Genomic DNA, 22,367 nt, shown 5'->3' with positions numbered 1-22,367 from the left:
CCCTTCTCAAATCTGTACACCGAACAGCAGTCTTAGTGACTTTTCTAATCCTTTAACACACTCACCCCGCATTGCTTTGGGAATAAAGACAAAACCCCTTAACATAATTTCTACAGCCTTTACAATCTGTTTGTTGTCTGCATTTCTGGCATCCTCTCTCCCAATCTCTCTCATTCACTCACAAAGAAACTTTACTTGGCTTCTTTGAAATAACTCCTCCCTCCAGACCACACTAAAATGTAATTATTTGCCATGTAGGCCTACTTTCTCTGGCCAACTCCTACTTTTCCTTCAGGTATCAATGTAAACATTCCTCTTTTTTTTTTTTTTAAGATTTTATTTATTTATTTGACAGACAGAGATCACAAGTAGGCAGAGAGGCAGGCAGAGAAAGAGGAGGAAGCAGGCTCCCTGCCGAGCACAGAGCCCGATGTGGAGCTCGATGTGGAGCTCGATGTGGAGCTCGATCCCAGGACCCTGGAATCATGACCTGAGCCGAAGCCAGAGGCTTTAACCCACTGAGCTACCCAGGCGCCCCTAAACATTCCTCTTGAAGACACCATCACCAACACTCTATACAAGTTTCTCCAGCTATAGGTCCTAACGACATGGAATTTTCCATCAAAATATCCCTCAGAATTTCTTATATTTAATTAATGTCTATTTCTTTCATGCCAGATTGAAATCTACATTAAATTATGGCCTAAGTCTGACTTTTTGCTCCAAATAACCCCATATCTGGCAGAGAGTCTAACATAGAGCAGGCCCTTGATTAATTTCTATTTAGATAATAAATTCCCAAACTTGGACATGAAAGAGACTCCTACTTCCAAAGTTCCAAAAAGCCACCTCCCCACACCACACACACACATATCTCCCACACCTCAACCCTACCCCTGCTCCTGGCACTCCTTGAGGATAACTTAAAAACTAGTAGTGATTTGATTCTGTCTTTTTAGAGGCCTACATCACAGTATCCATGGGTCCTAGATTTTCCAGAGAAGTTATAACATCTAATAGACTATTTCAATACCTCCCTAAGTGCTCTTGTAGATACCTGACTGGGCATCCTGATGATTGGCTCAGAAAATATGGATGCTGGACTTACAAAGAACTACTCTGAGGGCAAGCTGCCTACTCTTAGCCACGACTTCATATTTAGGAGTAAGAAAACAGCTTCAAAGGTTTCAAAAGATCTGTGTTCTCTTCTCTCTGCCTTCCCTGCACCTGGCAACATGTTAGCATGGAGACACTCTATTTTTAAAGGAGCTATAGCCTCGGCCCCCTTTAAATTATTTATTTTTTTTTTGAGCTGCATGGAAAACCTACTCAATTAAGTGAGAGACTGTATGAACAGCACTTATAATATCATTCAGTCTGTAACAGAAGCTCAAACGTATGTTAGTAGAATTCATATTTAACTTGGTTAAACATGAACAAATAAAACAATAGAGGTTTGTAACTTCCCAAAATTCTTAAAGCTACTTTACTTGATAATATTGAAAAAAAGGACTGAGGCCTTAGTTGCCTTTCAACACTATATTAGGATAGGAAAAATGTTATTCTTATTACTTCAACTATGTCATCATCTTAATCATTGCATAATCCTTTTAAGTACTGTTCATATGCATGTCAATATAAAACACTCTGACAAATAATCAAAATGGATTTTTTTTACTATGGAGTTATTTCAATTTTAAATAATATTTATTTCCAAGGAATGCTATCTCATGCCATATTAATTCATGAATCAAAAGCATAATTTAGATAGAGTTGGTTAAATGCTAAAAAGAATACAAATGTCAATTCTCAATGGTAATTGCAGTGATAAGAGTAAAGCTTACTTGTTTTGAGCAAATATCTCTTTCTTTACTAGAACTTACCTGGGAATTCAACATATCAAATTAAAATAGAAATACTGGGCACCTAGGTGGCTAAGTGGATTAAGCCTCTGCCTTCAGCTCGGGTCATGGTCTCAGGGTCCTGGTAACAAATCCCACATGGGACCCTCTGCTCAGCAGGGAGCCTGCTTCCCCACCCTCTCTGCCTGCCTCTCTGACTATTTGGATCCATCTCTCTCTCTCTCTGTCAAATAAATAAGTAAAATATTTTAAAAAATCAATAAATAAAATAAAAAATATACCTTAAAGAGAAATATAACACACCACAAAGTCTGAAACTGATTTTTATAGCCTAAGTCATTTACATCTTGGCTGGCTTTCTTGCTACTTTATTTTCTTTGTTGCTATCAGAAAACAGTGGGCTAAAGAAGGAAGGATGTATGACTTGCATTTTTTGAAAAAGAGAAAGTTATCACCTGAAATTAGAGAGCTAACATGTAACAGCCAGGCCACAGAAAATGGCTCTCCCTTGAAACATGACTTTTATGGATAAATGCATCTGTGAACCAGCCTGTTGTGAATTTTCTAGTTTCAAATATATATTAGAACCTAAATGACTAAAATGTGTTTCTTGAAACACAAAGTAGAGTGCAGCTAGTTATCAAATCATTGTGTGTTCATATTATGCTGCTTAATTATTCCTGTATTGTATTTACAAACTCATTGAATACAGATGATCTAAGATGGTACATGAGAAATAAAATATAACTGTCATTGATGCAAGTTTTCTCCAAGTTTGACTATTTAGAAAATGTGTTTTCTTTTTAAACAAGTAATTATAAAGAGCTAAAGGAAGCAATGATTATACTAAGAGGCATCATTTAGAAAGCACCCTACATAAATGCTTAAATTAGAACACAAGAAAAACTCAAAATTAATAAACTAAGAATCCAATTTAAGAAGACAGAAAAAATGTTTTATAAAAAATTTATAAATGCAAATAAATTAGGAAGAAGATAATAAAGATGGGATTAGTCATTAATTAAACAGAAAACAAAGATACAGAAGAGAATACAATTAAACTAAATCTTTTTCCTTTGAAAAGGAAAATGAAATAGACAGTCTCTGATAAACTTGTTTAAGAAAGTGAGAAAAATAATGCATAAATTACAGAATGAATAGTATGAGGAAGAAATGCAGATCTAGAAAGATTAAAATATTAATAATAAGAATAATATAAACATATTTCAATAATACAAAAACATATGAAATGGATATACATATACACATATATATACATATGTATACACATATACATTTATTGTTTATATTTGCTACAAATATTTTTTCCTCATTTGTCTTGTCCACTTTCTTTTTCCTGTCTTTTGAGGAGCAATGTTTTAAATTTCATGCAAAGTGTAGCAAACTTATTCATTTCATGGTTAAGGCTTCCTGTGTCATCTTATATATTTCTTTTTGAGTCACTTTGTTATAATATTATACTTATCTATGTATATCCATATTTATATTCATATATTATATTCATCACATACAATATATAAATATATTATTTATACAAATATATCATAATCATATAAGTTACATGATATATATAATTACATATATAGTATATAAATATATATAAACAGTGACTTGAGAAAAAAATAGATAGTAAGATACAGAAAGCATTAACCATGAAATTAATAACTTTGCTACATGAAATTTAGAACACTGTTCACCAAAAGGCAGGATAAGGAAAGTGACCAGACAAGGCAAATAATTCAATAAACTGAGTACATAAGGAATTAAATTTCACTGAATTCCAAAAGCTTGTCTATATTTAATGAGTTTAGCAAATCATTTGTGGCTTACCAAAAGAAAGCTATATACTTTCTAATCAGAAAAATTTTAATAATTTTTGTAATTAAAAACAAAGCTTCCTCAAAACTTGTCAACAGAAAGTATTTATGCCAGACACCGTGCTAGGACTAGTCATCACATAAGCATGTTCCATGTCTTCTAGGAAATGATATTGTAGTGGGGATACAAGGAAGTAAAGTAGTAATGACACATTGGTGTGATAAGTCAAAAGCAGATTTGTTCCAGAATGATGTTTTTGACATTCATTCACTTAATAATTTATTTAGTAAATATTTATGTATATAAACTGTGTTTGCTACTGCTAATAGGAATACTGAAAAATAAGAAATAATCTTTACCTTAGAGCAGCTTACAGTTTCCTGCATATCATGTTACTAAGCCCTTATGATTATCAACTTAGAAAATATGCTCTAGAAATTGGAAGATTTAGCATTTATGGTTTTATTATTCAAAAGAAAATTATAGGTCAAGGACTTCCACGGACTTAATATCCTTGATGCAAAGTTCTAAGCAGTGTAAACTATGGCCCAGTTGTAAGGACAATTGTAACATATATTAAAAGAAAGTCACTTAGGGCACCTGGGTGTCTCGGTTGAGCTACTGCCTTTGGCTCAGGTCATGGTCCCAGAGTCCCACATCGGGCTCCCAGCTCTATGGAGAGTCTGCTTCTCCCTCTGAACTTTTCTTCTCTCATGTTCTCTCTCACTCTCTCTCTCCCTCAAATAAATAAATAAAAAATCTAAAAAAAAAAAAAGAAGAAGTAGAAAGAAAGAAAGTCACCTACTAATGCTGACCTCTAAAATGGGAATGATTAAGGGGGGGGTGCAATTTAGCTTTGTGAGATTTGACTGACCTGAAGAAAAAGTGAGCAGTCTAAAAAGACGATGACTCTTAGTCATTAATCAGAAGTCATCTATAACTTACACAGCAGAAGGTTGAAATTATTGGTATTCTAGATCCATGGTAAGATTCCTTCCACCATAATGATCATAAAAGTAATGATGAGATTGGTGACGATAATAGGTAATATCTATTTACAACTTACTCCATGACAAGAATTTTTGCATATACTCTCAATTACTACTCATCATAGCAAGGGTTATAAGTATTTATTACTCCACTTGACAGATTCAGAAACTGAGTCTCAATGACTATAATTTGTTGACATGGGGCTTCCAGCATCTAACTCACTGTCCTACAGAGAAAATGTACCTGGAAAGAAGCCATATGGTGTAAAAGCTGAGACCTTGAGAGAAAGGCAGAGTATAAATGGAATCATTTAAGCACCTGGAACCAACCATGTGTAAAGCTAGCTTCCCCTCTTAATCACCCCTATTTCATAGGTCAATGTCATTCCTTTCTGGCTTAAGTTGGTTTGACTCAGTGTTCTGCACCATATTATCAAATGAGGCTGAGTACAAATGTTGGACATTCACAACCTTCTTGTGATGTATACCTCACAGATGATAACATTTGTCCTTCACTGATTAAGTTTAGGAGATATTTGCTATAAGGACCCTGGAATCTTGGGCTTTCCTTAAAACACAATTCAATGAAGCACAGAACTCTTACATAGTTTAATGGTATTAATAACCCACAGTCCTTGACTCTATATACCAGTGCACTGTCATAAGACATTTCAGACTGGCTCAGACCTAAGATACATCCAGCCTAAGGCTGCATTCTGAGAGTAGCACCAAAGCTGATTTGTAGCCAAAGGTAAATGTTCCCACTATATTAATTCTCAGAGGTTAGGGTATACCAACTTCTCACTAAAAGCTGATTATAGAACTTATTATTTGAAACTGTATCTAGGTCAGTGTCTGACAAAATTCCTTTTACAAAAGAGTAATTTGTGAGATAAGACAGGGCAGGACTGTCTATCTTGAGTCCTCTTCAATCTACCTAATCTCTCGCATAGTAGCTAGCACCTTGTAGGTATATAATAAATACTGAATGGATAATGTGTGATTTCATGGGGATTTTTATGAGAAAAGAGTCTGTAAGTAATTGTAGTTATTGGTCACCACTGAAGAAGGCCTGGCCAAGGTAAGCGAGGACTGTATCTGGGTAGTGCTTTGTTAGTGGTCTGACTACGAACTGTGAATCTCTACAATGATGGATATGATACAAGATATATCTTAAATTCTATGGGACTAGACACTTGTTCCCCTTATAATCTCAGAAGAAACACAGAATCAAACAGCTTGTTTTTACAGGGGTGATAGTTACAAAGAGGGGACAGATGTTAGAGGAAAATGTATTGCCAGCCACTCTTTTTCTAAATAATAAGACCCTTACTGGTGGTGTCTAAGGAGACATTGCACTCTATTGGACTTATCTGTCAATGACTTTTTAATTAGTTCCTTAAGATATGTCAGCAAAATGATACAATACTGCCCATTGATGAAGATAGAGAATATTTTCCCCTTTATTCAATTACCCATTCTTGACAGCGTTAGATGGATTTTTTTTTTTTTTTCTTTTCTGCCTTCATTGACTTTTCTGGGCAGGGATGTCTGTGTGTTCTGTAGAAAGTTCCCTTTCTCAGACAGTGGTACCTGACAGATTCATAAAACAGCAGTTTGGGAGATGATACTCACTTTTTCCTCCTTTTTTTCCCCCCTCTTTGGAAAATGGGATCAACTTCTTCCCAAAGATAAATAAATATCTTGAGCTCAGATTATCATAATCCCTTTGATAGACAATGATGTCAAAGCAACATACAAAGTCCCCAGAAACTACTGTGAAGAACATGGGAAATAATTTTTCCCTACATAGAACAGAATATATTCCCTAGAGGTTGAGGTTAACAACAAGACATGTAACAAGATATGTTTATAAGACATGAAAGACCAAGCATTGTAGTACTTAGGACCCATGTATTAACCAAGGAATTGAGTCCATGAGCTAATCAATCAGTGAGAAACTGTTCCCTTATGTAATCTTAATTCCCTATATCTATATGGGATGAACCAAAAACGTATTTTCCATATTTATCTTCTTATTTATCCCCTGCCCTTAGCCTATTCTCCACTGCACCTGGTAAAGGATGAACACTCACCCTGCTAGCTTAATGTCATAACCTCCCAAATCAGTTGTCTTTCATCAGGATCAGTCAATGAGAGCCCCTGATGACAGTTTGGAAGGCATGAAGGGGGGCTACACCTCAGTGTTCATGTCCCTTTCTCTCTGCCTCAAGTGGCAAACTGGTAAACAATTTTTTTTCATGAGTCCCCCTTCTATCACACAGGCTAGTCATATTTCTAGTTACCCTCAGGAAAACACCAGCCCCTAGATTCCAGTAGTGCACCTCTTGAATTTGTCCCTTCAGGGTATGATGGTGACTTCCCACTGTTGTTCATCCTGGAATGCTTCACCATCCTGTTGCCTTTTCTGCCTCTCCATTACCCATGAAACCAACTCCTTTCACTATATTCTTTCTGTTGGAGACACTTAGAGAGGTTTCCCTTCTTTTCAGTTGAATACCAACTAACAAATTTAATTCTATTTTATGCATTTTTAAGACAATTTGTGAATATCCATCTTAGAAACCTGGGGGGAAGACTTTTCATTGTTTACAACAGAATGAGGTAATATTCAAATACAGTAAAACAGGGCAAGACATGAGGTCTATCTTCAAAATCTTTCCCACTTATTTCTGAAGTACATTTCCTAATGACACATGAAGAAAGAAGCATTATTCAACTGAGTAGAGGAGGAAAACTTTAATTCAATGTACTACATTGGGACTATCTCCAATTTTTCCAAGGAAAAACTATACACAGTAACCAGTTTAGACTGGAACCCATGAAATATATATAAATGGCACAAATTTCTGATTGGACAGTAAGAAAACCAGGTTTTGGTGCTCACAGTATTTTCCAATCTGAGATACATTGTCCTGGATGGGTTATGGACAATGTTACCTCATATATCTACTATGATTTTTTCTTCTTTTTAAAAGATTTTATTTACTTTAGAGAGAAAGAGAGAGTGGGAAGGGACAAAGGGAGGTGGAAAGAACCTCAATCAGATTCTGCCTGAGCATACAGCCCAATGTGGAACTTGATCTCATGACCCTGAGATCATGAGATGAACTGAAAACACAAGTCAAATGCTTAACCAACAGATCCATCCAAGTATCCCTTCCCTTGTATACTCTTAACACAAAATAGTAAGACCCCACATATGCAAATAGAGACTAGAACTTCAAATATATATGCACCAACTGTGTGGTCTTTCTCATTGCTCAGTCAAGCTGAGGTGAGTAGGGCATATCTGTGGGCCAAGAAAACCACAGTGCAGGAGAGATCATCCAGTCATCAATCCAATCAATTCTGCCAATAGTCCCTAGAGCTGGTGAAAGAATATGCCAACCACGATTTTCTAAAGGTTGATTCAGAAACTTTGGATAATAAAGATAGCCAAACATGCTCTTTAAAGTTGTAAAAATGAGGGAGTGCCTAGGTGGTTCAGTCATTAAGCATCCACCTTCGGCTCAGGTCATGATCTCAGGGCCCTGGGATGGAGCCCAACCTGAGGCTCCCTGCTCAGCGGGAAACCTGCTCTCCCTCTCCCACTCCACTTGCTTATGTTCCCTCTCTCTTTCTCTCTTTAAAAAAAATGAAAAAATAAAGTTGTAAAAATGAGAAGCAACATTATTCAAAGAAAGACACTGTCTTGACAAACCTCAAGAATAGTATTTTCCTTGTCTCATTAGTATACTTCTGTCCCAACTAACCTTCATCTTTTTTTTAGGTCGTAGTCTTATTACTGGACAAATATATCATGTGTATTCCTATGGGGCTTACAATTATGGCATTTTCCTTCTTTCTTTCTTCAAATCTCTGGGGTTAGCTTCCTTACCAGTTAGGATCCTTCAAAAGGTAGCAGATTTTAAAACAACACAATCTAGGACTACACTCTAGATTCACAAACCACAGTGTAAAAATCAAATCCAACAACTTTTATCCATCTACATAAAAAGGACAAGAATCTATCAATTCAATCCTATATGTGTTTTTATTCTTTCCTTTTTTCTATTTTATTTAAGTTCAATTTAGTTAATATATACTGTATTATTAGTTTCAGGAGTAGAATTTAGTGATTCATCAGTTGCATATACACCCAGTGCTCATTACATCAAGTGCCCTCCTTAATGCACATCACCCAATTACCTCATTCCCCACTTACCTGCCCTCCAGCAACCCTTAGTTTGTTTCCTAAAGTAAAGAGTCTCTTATGGTTTGTTTTCCTCTCCATTTTTCTTATTTAAATTTTCTTACCTTCCCCTATGTTCATCTGTTTTGTTTCTTAAATTCCACATAGGAGTGAAATCATATGGTATTTGTCTTTCTCTAACTGACTTATTTTGCTTAGCATAATACCCTCTAGTTCCATCCACGTTGTTGCAAATGTAAAGATTTCATTTTTTGATGGCTGAGTAATATTCTATTATATATATTATACATATATATAATAGTGATATATAAAATATCACATTTTCCTTATCCATTCATTTGTTGATGGATATCTGGACTCTCTTCATATTTTGGATATAGTGGACATTATTCCTATAAACATTGGGATTCATGTGCCCCTTTGAACCATTTGAACATAGAGGGAAAAATGATGACTAAGATACTAGCTAATAGGATCCAACAGTACACTAAAAGGATTATTCACCAGGGCTGCAGAGGTGATTCAAAATCCACAAACCAATTAATGTGATACACCATACTAATAGGAAAAAGGACAAGAACCATATGATTATCTCAATAGATGCAGAAAAAGCATTTGACATAATATAGCATCCTTTCTTGATAAAAACTCTCAACAAAGTAGAGATACCTGGAACATACTTCAACATCATAAAGACCATATACAAAAGACCAACAGTGAATATCACCCTCAGTGGGGAAAAACTGAGAGCTTTTCCTCTACAGGGAGGAACATGACAGGGATGTCCACTCATCACTATTGCCCAACATAGTACTGGAAGAGTTACCCTCAGCAATCAATAACAACAAAAAATAAAAGGCATCCAAATTGGCAAAGAAGAAATCAAACTTTTACTCTTCACAGAGGATGTGCTACTCTGTATAGAAAACCCAAGAGACTCCACCAAAAAATTGCTAGAACTAGTACAAGAACTCAGCAAAATGGCAGGGTATCAAAAACAATGCAAAGAAGTCAGTGGCATTTCTATACACTAACATTGAAACAGAAGAAAAAGAAATCAAGAAATTGATCCCATTTACAATTGCACCAAAAACCGTAAGACACCTAGGAATAAGCCTAACCAAAGAGGTTAAGGATTTGTACTCTGAAAACTATAGAATACTTATGAAAGAAATTGAGGAAGACACAAAGAAATGGAAAAACTTTCATGCTCATGGATTTTTTCGAAAGAGCAAATATTGTTAAAATGTCTGTTCTACCCAAAGCAATCTACACATTCAATGCAATCCCTATCAAAATACCATCAGCATTTTTCACAGAGCTAGAACAAACAATCCTAAAATTTCTATAGAACCAGAAAAGACCCCAAATAGCCAAAGTAATTTTGAAAAGAAAACCAAAGCTGGAGGCATCATAATTTCAGACTTGAAGCTATTTTTCAAAGCTGTAATCATCAAGATCGTATGGTACTAGCACTAAAAGAGATACACAGATCAACAGAACAGAACAGAACAGAAAGCCCAGAAATGGACCCTCAACTCTATGATCAACTAATCTTTGACAAAGGAGAAAAGAATGTCCAATGGAAAAAAAGACTGTCTCCTCAACAAATGGTGTTTGGAAAATTAGACAGCAACATGCAGAAGAATTAAACTAGACCACTTTCTTACACCATACACAAAAATAAACTCAAAATGTTTATTTTGAGGATAAAAGACCTAAATGTGAGGCAGGAATCCATCAAAATCCTAGTGGAGAACATAGGCAGCAATCATAAGTGCTTTTAAAAATGAGGTTAGTCATCTGCCATTTTAGTGCATTATCATGTATTATTTCCTCAGTCTTTAGCATCTAAGGAATGTTTTAAAAATGTGTTAACCCCTGTGACAGAGACATATCACCTCACCTGTGCCATTTCAGTGGACATCAGCCTGACATCCAACTCCCAGAACCTGCTTTTCTTTGCCTGTGGGTTTTTTCTTGACACTACAACCTGCCAGACCAGACCAACAGGAAACTCATGGCCCTCTGGAGCAATCCTGAACCAACACACATCCTTCATGGGTGACATTTATCTGAGGAATATATGAACTGTCACTAGTGGGATAAGAACACATTGCCTGTGGTACCACTTTGCTTCGTAATGCAGCCTTTGTTGTCTGCCTTCAATGACTCTACGTCATTGACTCTACTGCTCAAACTGTGTGCACTCAAACCTTCATCTCAGAGGCTGTTTCTAGGGGAGTCCACATTGGAACAAAATCAAATTATTTCTCAGTCCTCTGGGGGAACTTTGGCCAAGGTGAATCAGCCCTGTGGGTATAATCTAGGACAGGACCAAGTGAGGAGATGCTGCTTCTGATGAAGTTGCAGTGATTAATGGAGAAAGGAACTGCAGCTACACTCACCTTTTTGTGCTCAGCTTCCTTACATTTTCAGCTTGTCTGGTTTATCTAATCAGGGTACCTTTGGGCACAAAAGTGTAGAAAAGTTCCACAATGAAAATTCTGATGACACAGTGCCCAGAAATTGGAGGCCACGGATATCCCACCATTGTAATTATAATTGGCCATGCTCACTTACTGATCAACTTTGCTTTTTCATTTGTTAGTTTGCCATTTAAGATGTCAGTGAATTATTAAAAGATTATATCCTTTCCCAACAATTATAATGATGCTATTTTTGTTTTTCTGACTATAAAGAACTAAAATAAAAATTAGATGCAAATTAGTGCCAATTTAGTTTACTTTTTAGAATCTCAAGTACTGAACTGTGAAATGGTTGTGATAAAAGTCTATTTATTCTTTCTGACTCATAGCATCAGGTGGCTGTTTTGGGGAGTAAATATGTTATCTTTCCAAACACAGCTTTGTAACTGCTTTTAATAGACTTTACACAAAGTGTACTGGATTCCAAAAAATAAGGGTAGTGTGTGTGTGTGAAGACCGTACTTCCATTGTTTGTTAGCCTCTAAAGTTTTCCATTACTTACCAGTGATGGGGTTCAGGGCAGGGTGCCCCAGCATATGCCACTTTGACATATTGATCACTTTGAATTAAAGTTACTTGAGAATAGCCAGTACAATGATACTATGACAACCCTCTCTGTCCCCCTGAAAAAAGGAAATAAATCTCCTGTGTGAAAAGTACCCTCCGGGGTGGCTCAGTGGGTTAAGCCTCTGCCTTTGGCTCAGGTCATGATCTCAGGGTCCTGGGATCGAGCCCCACATCAGGCTCTCTGCTCAGCGGGGAGCCTGCTTCCCCCTCTCTCTCTGCCTGCCTCAGCTCTGCGTACTTGTGATCTCTGTCTGTCACATAAATAAAATCTTTAAAAAAAAAAAAAAAAGAAAGAAAAGAAAAAGAAAAAAAGAAAAGTACCCTCCCAGAACCAGAAGATAGAGAGATGTCTTTAGCACCAGAGATAGGGTATTCAGGGCTGAGAAAGCTATGTAAACAAACTCTGCTTACTTTCTCACCTATTAGTACCCAAACCTGGGTTTCTTTGTCTTGTCAGTTCTTCACAAATTTATTGTTCCTTTGTCTAGGACTTATAAAAGATGCCTGTTTCAGTCCTTTGTTTGAGTCTCATTTTTTCTATGGGGCACCTGTGCCCACAGAAAATATATTAAAGTATATAAATATATTAAATAAATATATTAATATATTTTAATAAATATATTAAAATATATTAAATAAATATATTGATATATTTTAATAAATATATTAAATATTTGTTTTTCTCCTGTAAATATGTTAATATACTTATTAGACTGGGCAAAAGAACCAAGAGAGGTGGTAGGAAATTTTCCCTCCCAGACGCCATCTTCTTTATGGCACAGGCCATTACACAGTACAAAGAGTAAACTTTGTAACTCTCCACAGGAAATAACGAATAGTTATTTCCTGTGGAGAGTTACTTTACTTTGAGTTCAGATTGCAAGTTAGATTAAGACAAATGAAAAGAAACAAATGTTAGCTTATTGAGAGAACAATTAATAATCTATTTCCATTGTTTTTGGCAAATCAAAAGCAAGACATGAATTAAGACAACATTCTCTGAAAAAAATCACGAAGATGGTAAATTGGGGTTTTCATTGTTCTGTTATTTGCTTGTTGTTTTTGTTTCTGTTTTTTGGCTGAAATACTCATTGGTTAAAGACAGAAACTGCCTCATTTCTACAAAGGAATGCCATGAACTTTTAAGACAAGTGCTGTCACACTTTTTGTGAACTATCAAAGTCAAAAAGTACATTATTATGAAAGAAAAAGAAAGACAACCAGAGAACTTTAAAGGCATTTAGCTGTTCTGCTGTCCTCTTTTAGTGTTTTTATATGCTCAGTGATATAAAGGAAGCAGAAGCATGGAGCCTGAGGTGAAACAAGAAAACAGTCACATTATAATAACAAGGTGAAGAGGCAAAGATTCCACTGTCACAGAGAACCTCACATTGCTTAATTTCAATTTAAGGGGTTACTTAAATGCATGGCCTTATGGAAATTTAATGATATATTATGGTTCATCTGAACTTGTCAGATGGCCCCAAGCTGCGATAATCAACTTTTCAATGTCAGATTCATTTACTCCTCGAAGAATCCTGAAATAGCCATTCTCTCCCCATGACTTTCCCCAGGAATTGGCAGCAATCTGTAGGGAAAAAAAAAGAAAATAAGAAAGGCTGAGTAGCATAGCTGGATATTTAATTCTGACTGTAAAAAACACAGGGAACTCACATGTAGCTCTAGATGCTTTTAATTTACTATAGATCATAACTTTAAGAGCCTAAATATTTTCTAAATAGGAATAAAAGTCATATTATTTATCAATTACATTAATATGCATGCATACTCAAGTTCACAATAACCAGAATTTGTATAAAACCTCTCTGTTCCCAACCATACAATGGAAATATGGGAGTCTCTGGGTAGCCCAGTCATTAAGCGTCTGCCTTTGGCTCAGTTCCTGATCCCAGAGTCCTGGGATCTAGCCCCACATCAGTCTCCCTGCTCAGTGGAAAGTCTGCTTCTCCCTCTCCCACTGCCCCTGCTTGTTTTGCCTCTCTTGCTATCTCTCTTTCTGTCAAATAAATAAATAAAATATTTTTTTAAATGGCAGTATATTTGTGAGAGTTTGAAATACCACATCAAAAGATGACACACAAGCTGCAATTATAGGGTCTCCCATATGACTTGCTCTGTGCTAGGCACCAGAGGAACACAGATAGATAATATCCATGTTCCTCTGTTCAGGGATGTAACAGAGGAAATCCACTGTTCAGAGAGACAACAATCTAATGAAGGACAAAAAACGTAAGCCAAGGACTAATGTAAAATTATGCATGGGGAGCTACTGAAGACAGTTGAGGGGCATCTCATGGTTCAGGAAAGTTGTCATGGAAGAGTGCCACATAGGGTGCATAATAAAGCCTGGGAATAAATTAACCAGATAAATACAGGGGGAAAAGAAATTCAGGTAAAGGGAAACAGTAAAAGCATAAACAGCAAAGGATGGAGCAGCATGAAACACTGAAATGAAGCAATGAAATTATAATAATTAGATCATAAAACAGAGACAGGTTGGTAGGTTATGAGGCTGAAAGGAAGGTAAGGAAATACATACTGAGAAAATAATGGTGAAAATGATGACAAGTTCTTGAGTCACTTCCAGCAGGAGAGCAGGGTGGACAAATTTATATTTTGATAACATTACTCTGTGTGAACTGAAAAGCATGGATTTAAGAGGGTAAACACAAGATTCAGGGAGGCTAGCTAGTAAATTTGTAATAATTGAGTCACATGTCTTAATGGGGACAGGGAAACTAGGAAAAGAAATAGGGAAAGTATTTGAGAAATATCCAGAATAAATTCAATAAGAATTAAACGTTTTCTTTCTATTTTATTTTTAATGTAAATTTATTTATTTACATACTTATTTAATTTAATTTTACCTTTTCAGTGTTCCAAGATTCATTGTTTATGCACCGCACCCAGTGCCCCATGCAATACGTGCCCTCCTTAATACCCTTCAGGCTCACCCATCCCCCCACTCTCCTCCCTTCCAAAACCCTCTGTTTGTTTCTCAGAGTCCACAGTCTCTCATGCTTCATCTCCTCCTCTAATTTCCCCCAATTCAGTTTTCCTTTCCCTCTCCTAATGTCCTCCATGTTATCCTTATGCTCTACAAGTAAGTGAAACCATATGATAATTGACTTTTTCTGCTTCACTTATTTCACTCAGCATAATCTCCTCCAGTCTTGTCCATGTTGATATAAAAGTTGGGTATTCATCCTTTCTGATGGCTGTGTAATATTCCATTGTATATATGGAGCATATCTTCTTTATCCATTCATCTGTTGAACAGCATCTTGGCTCTTGCCACGGTTTGGTGATTGTGGCCAATCCTGCTATGAACACTGGGGTAGATATGGCCCTTCTTTCCACTACATGTATATCTTTGGTTAAATATCCAGTAGTGCAATTGCAGGGTCATAGGGTAGTTCTATTTTTAATTTCTTAAGGCATCTCCACACTGTTTTCCAAAGTGGCTATACCAACTTGCATTCCCACCAACAGTGTAAGAGGGTTCCCTTTCTCCACATCCTCTCCAACACTTGTTGTTTCCTGTCTTGTTAATTTTGGCCATTCTAACTGGTGTAAGGTAGTATCTCAATGTGGTTTCGATTTGAATCTCCCTGATGGCTAATAATGATGAACATCTTTTTCATGTCTGCTAGCCATTTGTATGTCTTCTTTGGAGAAGTGTCTGTTCATGTCTTCTGCCCATTTTTTGACGTGATTATCTGTTTTTTGAGTGTTGAGTTTAAGGAGTTCTGTATAGATCTTGAATATCAACCTTTTGTCTGTAGTGTCATTTGCAAATACCTCCTCCCATTCTGTGGGTTGCCTCTTTGTTTTGTTGACTGTTTCCTTTGCTGTGCAGAAGCTTTTGATCTTGATGAAGTCCCAAAAGTTCATTTTTGTTTTTGTTTCCTTTGCCTTTGGAGACATGTCTTGAAAGAAGTTGAGTACATAAGAATATCATGAAGGCCAGAAAGGAGCTAGTTGACCACAAGTAAATGTAACAGAAACAGCCCTGAAGGATATATAACCAGACATGAAATTGCTAAATCAATGGTAGTTCTATTTTTAATTTTCTGAGGAGTCTCCATACTGTTTTCCACAGTGGGTGCACCAGTTTGCATTCCTACCAGCAGTGCACTAGGATTCCCTTTTATCTACATCCTCACCAACACTTGTTTTCTCCTGCCTTTTTGATATTAGCCATGCAAACAGGTGTGAACTAATATTTCAGTGTGGTTTTGATTTACATTTCCCTGATGGTTAATAATGTTAAGTACATTTTCATGTAACTATTGGCCATTTGTATTATTTTCAGGGAGAGGGGGGATGTCTATTCATGGCAATTGCCCATTTTTAAATAGGATTATGTATGGTTTTTGCTATTGAGCTGCATAGGTTCCTTATATATTTTGGATTTTAATCCCTTATCAGATAGATGGTTTGTAAATATTTTCTCCCCTTCTGGTGGTTGCCTTTTTATTTTGCTGAGTGTTTTGCTAGGCAGAAGCCTTTTAGTGTGGTGTATTTCCACTTATTGATTTTTGCTTTTGTCTTTGCATCTTTAGTGTCATACCCAAATAATATTTGCAAAGATCAATATCAAGGAGATTTTGTCCTGTGTTTTCTTCCTGTATCTTTGCAATTTATGGGCTTACATTTAAGTCTTTAATCCATTCTGACTTAATTTTTTTGACCGGTGTAAGATAGAAAACCAATTTCATTCTTCTGCGTATGGTTGAACAGTTTTCTCAACACCAGTTATTGAAAAGACTATCCTTTCTCCACTGCTTCTTCTTGGCTCCTTTGTGAAATATTAGTTGATTATATATAAGTGGGTTTACTTCTGGGCTTTCGATCCTGTTCTATTCATCTGTGTGTCTATTTTTATACCAGTAATGCTGCTCTGATTATTATAACTTTGTAATAAAATCTGAAATCAGGAATTGTGATGTCTCTAGATTTGTTCTTTCTCAGGATTACTTTGGCTGCTCAGGGTCTCTTGTGTCTCTACACAAATTTTAGGATATTTTTCACTTTTGTGAAAATTGCCATTGGAATTTTGATAGGGACTGTATCAAATTTATAGATGATTTTGGGTAGTACGGACATTTTTCTGATCCATGAACATGGGATATCACTCCATTTATTTGTGTCTTCTTCAATTTCTTTTATTAATTTCTCCTAATTTTTATTATACAGACCTTTCACATCCTTGGTTACATTTATGCTAAGTACACATTTTTTATTGTATTATAAATGAATTATTTTTTTTTTTCAAATGGTTTACCATTCATGTATAGAAATGCAACTTATTGGGACTGGGTGTTTCAGTCCGTTAAGCATCCAACTCTTGATTTCAGCTCAGGTCATGATCTCAGCTCAGTTCATGTTGTGAGATTGAGCTCCACACTGGGCATGGAGCCTGCTTAGGGTTCCCTCTCTCTCCCTCTCTCTCTGAGCCTCCTCTTCCCATCCTGCTGCTCATGCACACACTCAAAAGAAAGAAAGACAAAAGAAAGAGAGAGAGAGAGAGAGAAAGAAAGAAAGAAAGAAAGAAGAAAAACTGAATTTTGTGGTTGATTTTATCTTGCTACTTTGTTATTCATTTTAATAGATTTTAGGTGGAGTTTATATAAACCTTTATATATTAAGGATTAAATATATATAAGATCACATCATCTGCAAACAGAGACAGTTTACTTCTTTCATTCTGATTTGGATGCCTTTTGTTTCTTTCTCTTGTCTAATTGCTCTAGGACTTCCAGTACTATGAGGAGGCACCCTTATTTTGTTCCTGATCTCAGAGGTATATCCTTCAGTCTTTCACTGATATATGGAATATGATGTTTACTCTTTGTTGTATATTACTTTTATTATGCTGAGTCATACTCCTTATAAACTCAATTTTTTGAGACATCTGCATGCCTTCTTTGGAAGAATGTCTATTCATGTCTTCTGCCCATTTTTTAATTGAATTATTCATTTTTGGAAAGTTGAGTTTTTAAGTTCTTTATATATTTTGGACACTAACCCTTTATCAGATATGTCATTTGCAAATATCTTCTCCCATTCCATAGGTTGCCTTTTAGTTATGTTGATTATTTCCTTTGCTATCCAGAAGCTTTTTATTTTGATGAAGTCCCAATAGTTTATTTTTGCTTTTGCTTCTCTTCCCTTCCCTTCCCTTCTAATGCCTGTTTAGAAAGAAGTTGCTACAATTGATGTAAAGAGGTGCCTGTGTTCTCTCTGAGTTTTATGGTTTCAGTCTCACATTTAGGTCTTTCATCCATTTTGAATTTATTTTTGTGTGTGGTGTAAGAAACTGGTCTAGTTTCATTCTTCTGCATGTGGCTCTCCAGTTTTCCCAACACCATTTTTTGAAGAGGCCATCTATTTTCTATTGAATATTCTTTCCTCCTTTGTTAAAGATTAGTTGTCCACATAATTGTGGGTTCATTTCTGTGTTTTCTGTTCTGTTCCATTTATCTATGTGTCTACTTTTGTGACAGTACCATACTGTTTTGATCCCTACCGCTTAGTAGTATAACTTGAAGTCCAGAATTGTTACGTCTCCAGCTTTGCTTTCTTTTTCAAGGTTGTTTTGGCTATTCAGGGTCTTTTATGATTCCATACAAATTTGAGGATTGTTTATTCAAGCTCTGTGAAAAATGCTGGTGGTATTTTGGTAGGGATTGCATTAAATGTGTAGATTGTTTTGGGTAGTATAGGCATTTTAACACCATTTATTCTTCTAACCCATGAGCAGGGAATGTTTCTCCATTTCTTTTTGTGATCTTCCAATTTCTTTCATCAGTGTTTTATAGTTTTCAGAGTACAAATCTTTCACCTGTTTGGATAGGTTTATTCCTGGGTATCTTACTGTTTTTAGTACAATTGTAAATGAGATCGATTCCTTAATTTTTCTTTCTGCTGCTTCATTATTGGTGTATAGAAATGCAACAGGTTTGCGTACATTGATTTTGTATCCTGAAACTTCCTGAATTTGTTTATCATTTCTAGCAGTTTTTTGGTGGAGTATTTCATATAAACTACCAAAACTGAAATGGTAAGAAATAGAAAATTTGAACAGACCAATAACCAGCAAAGAAATTGAATCAATAATCAAATAACTCTCGACAAACAAAAATCCAGGGCCAGATGGCTTCACAGGGCAAATTCTACCAAACATTTAAAGAAGAGTTAATACCTATCCTTCTGAAACTATTCCAAAAAAAAAAAAAAAAAAGAAAGAAGGAAAGAAAGGATGGAAGGAAGAAAAAGAAAAAGAAAAAGAAAAAAGAAATGGAAGGAAAACTTCCCATCTATGAAGCCACCATTACCCTGATACCAAAACCAGATAAAGACTCCACTAAAGAGGAAATTAAGGCCAATGTCCCTGTTGAACACAGATGCAAAAATTCTCAATAAAACACTAGAAAACTGAATCCAACAATACATTAAAAAAACTTCCACCATGATTAAGGTAAATTTATTCCTATGTTGCAAGAGTGGTTCACTATTCACAAATCAATGTGATATACTACATTAATAGGGAAAGGATAAGAAACATATGATCCTCTCAATAGTTGCAAAAAAAAAAAAAAGCATTTGACAAAGTACAACATCCATTCTTGATAACAACCCTCAACAAAGCAGGAATAGAGAGAATACACCTCAACCTCATAAAGGTCACATAGGAAAAACCCACAGTCAATATCATCTTTAACGGGGAAAAATTGAGTGATTTCCCTCTACAATCAGGAACAAGACAGGGGTGTCCACTGTTACCACTATATGTAACATAGTACTAGATATCTTAGCTTCAGCAGACAACAAAAATAAATAAAATTCATCCAAATAAGCAGGGAAGAAGTCAAACTTTCACTATTTGCAGATTACATGGTACTCTATACAGAGAACCCAAAAGACTGTACAAAAACTGCTAGAACTGGTGTTAATTTTTATTTAAATATTAGGTAGAATTCAGCAGTAAAACCATTTGGTCTTGTGCTTTCCTTTGTTGGGAGGTTTTTAATACTGATACAATCTTTTCACTCCTTATTGTTCTGTTCAGATTTCCTGTTTCTTAATAATTCAGTATTAGTAGGTTGTGTGCTTCTGTGAATTTATCCATTTTTTCTAGGTCATCCGGTTTGTTGGTATATAGGTGTTCATAGCAGTCTATTATGATCCTTTATATTCATTGTGATGTCTCCTGCATTTCTGATTTTTAGTTATTTCCATCTTCTCTCCTTTTTCATAACCTCCCTAATTTGTCAGCTTTGTCTTTTTTAAAACACACACACACACACACACACACACACCCCTCTTAGTTTTGTTGATATTTTATATTGATTTTCTGGCCTCCTTTTCATTTATTGCTACTCTGATGTATATTATTTTCTTCCTTCTACTAACTTTAGGTTTAGTTTGTTTTCCTTTTGCTAGCTGACTGAGGTATAAAATTATGTGATCACTCCTCTTTCTTAATGTATATATTTAATGCTGTAACATTTCTTCTTATAACTTTTTGCTGCATTCCATAGGTTTTAATATGCTGTCTTTCATTTTTGTTTATTTCAGGATACTTATTAATTTCCCTTTTGAATGCTTCTTTGATCCACTGATTATTTTTTTCAGCTTAACAATATTCATTGTTTTTGCACCACACCCAGTGCTCCATGCAATACGTGCCCTCCTTAATACCCACCACCTGGTTCCCCCAACCTCCCACCCCCCACCCCTTCAAAACCCTCAGGTTGTTTTTCAGAGTCCATAGTCTCTCATGGTTCACCTCCCCTTCCAATTTCCCTCAACTCCCGTCTCCTCTCCATCTCCCCATGTCCTCCATGTTATTTGTTATGCTCCACAAATAAGTGAAACCATATGATAATTGACTCTCTCTGCTTGACTTATTTCACTCAGCATAATCTCTTCCAGCCCCGTCCATGTTGCTACAAAAGTTGGGTATTCATCCTTTCTGATGGAGGCATAATACTCCATAGTGTATATGGACCACATCTTCCTTATCCATCCATCCGTTGAAGGGCATCTTGATCAATTGATTTTTTTCAGAAGTGTGTGTGTGTGTGTGTTTTCAGACATAATTTCCACACATCTGTGAATTTTCATTTTCTTCTTGTTGATTGATTTCTAGTTCCATATAATTGTGGTCAGAAAATATACTTGGGGGGTGGCTGGGTGGCTCAGTCAGTTAAGCATCTGCTTTCAGCTCAGGTCATGATCCCAGGGTCCTGGGATCGAGTCCCAAATTGGCCTCCCTGGTAGGTAGGGAGCCTGCTTCTCCCTCTCCTACCTGCTCATATTCTTTCTTGCTCTATCACTATCTTTCTCTCAAATAAATAAAATTTTTTTAAAAAAAGATACTTGGTATGATTCCAATCTTACATTTGCTAATGTTTTGTGACTTAATATATGATCCACTCTAGAGAATGTTCTGTATGGTCTTGAGAAGAATGTGCTTTATGTTGCTTTTGGGGGGAATATTCAGTATGTGTCTGTTAGGTCCATTTGGTCTAACATATAATTAAAATCCAGGGTTTCCTTATTGAATTTCTATCTTGAATAATCTGTGCATTGTTCATAGTGGAATACTGAAGTGTTTTAATGTTATTGTATTGTCTATTTCTCTCTTCAGATCAGTCAATATTTGCTTAATTTATTTGGGTGCTACAATGTTGGGTGCATAGCTTATATCCTCTTGATGAATTGATCCCCTTTTCATCATAAAGACACTCTTTTCTCCACAATTTTTTTACTTAAAATCTATTTTGTCTCATATAACAACCCCTGCTCTTCTATGTTTTCCATTTGTATGCAATATCTCTCTCCTCCCTTCACTTTGAGCTTATATGTGTCCTTAAGGCTGAAATGAGTCTCTTGTAAGCAGAATATAGTTGGGTCTTGTTTTTTAATCCATTCAGCCACTCTGTGCTTTTTGATTAGAGAATTTAGTTATTTACATTTAAATTATTGATAAGTAAAAGCTTACTAATGCTATCTTAATAGTCTCTGGCTGTTATGTAGTTCCCTATTTCTTTGTCATCTTTCTTATGGGTGATGATTTTCCATAGTGGTGTGCTTTAATTCCTTTCATTTTAACTGCTATGAATCTACTATAGGCTTTTGCTATATACTTATATAGCAAAATATATACTTAATATAATCTATATTATATATACAGCAAAAATTTTCAAATACATATCTTATATATATGTCTATTTTATATTGATAACAACTTAACTTTGATCACATACCAAACTCTATGCTTTTATTCCATGTATAATTTATGTATTTGATGTCATAATTTACTTCTTTTTATATTGACTCTTTGCTTTCCTAATCAGTCCTAACATTATAAAGG

At 35.7% G+C, this 22,367-nt stretch overlaps 1 protein-coding gene across 1 annotated transcript in view; it reads right to left on the bottom strand.

Annotated features, from left to right (window-relative positions):
- Positions 1–12,880: 12,880 nt before the first annotated feature.
- Positions 12,881–22,367, bottom strand: part of TINAG (tubulointerstitial nephritis antigen) — a gene marked incomplete at its 5' end in the record, with an annotated part of 88,109 nt that continues 78,622 nt past the window's right edge. Inside the window, one exon of the mRNA XM_080806408.1 lies at positions 12,881–13,550. Coding sequence (XP_080662534.1) covers positions 13,416–13,550 — 135 coding nt within the window. The 3' untranslated portion in view covers positions 12,881–13,415. The remainder of the gene's footprint in view (positions 13,551–22,367) is intronic.

Source organism: Martes martes, assembly GCF_963455335.1.
Source record: "Martes martes genome assembly, chromosome: 6".
In the NCBI taxonomy this organism is placed as follows: domain Eukaryota; kingdom Metazoa; phylum Chordata; class Mammalia; order Carnivora; family Mustelidae; genus Martes; species Martes martes.
This window is presented reverse-complemented; position numbering and strand designations above follow the sequence as displayed.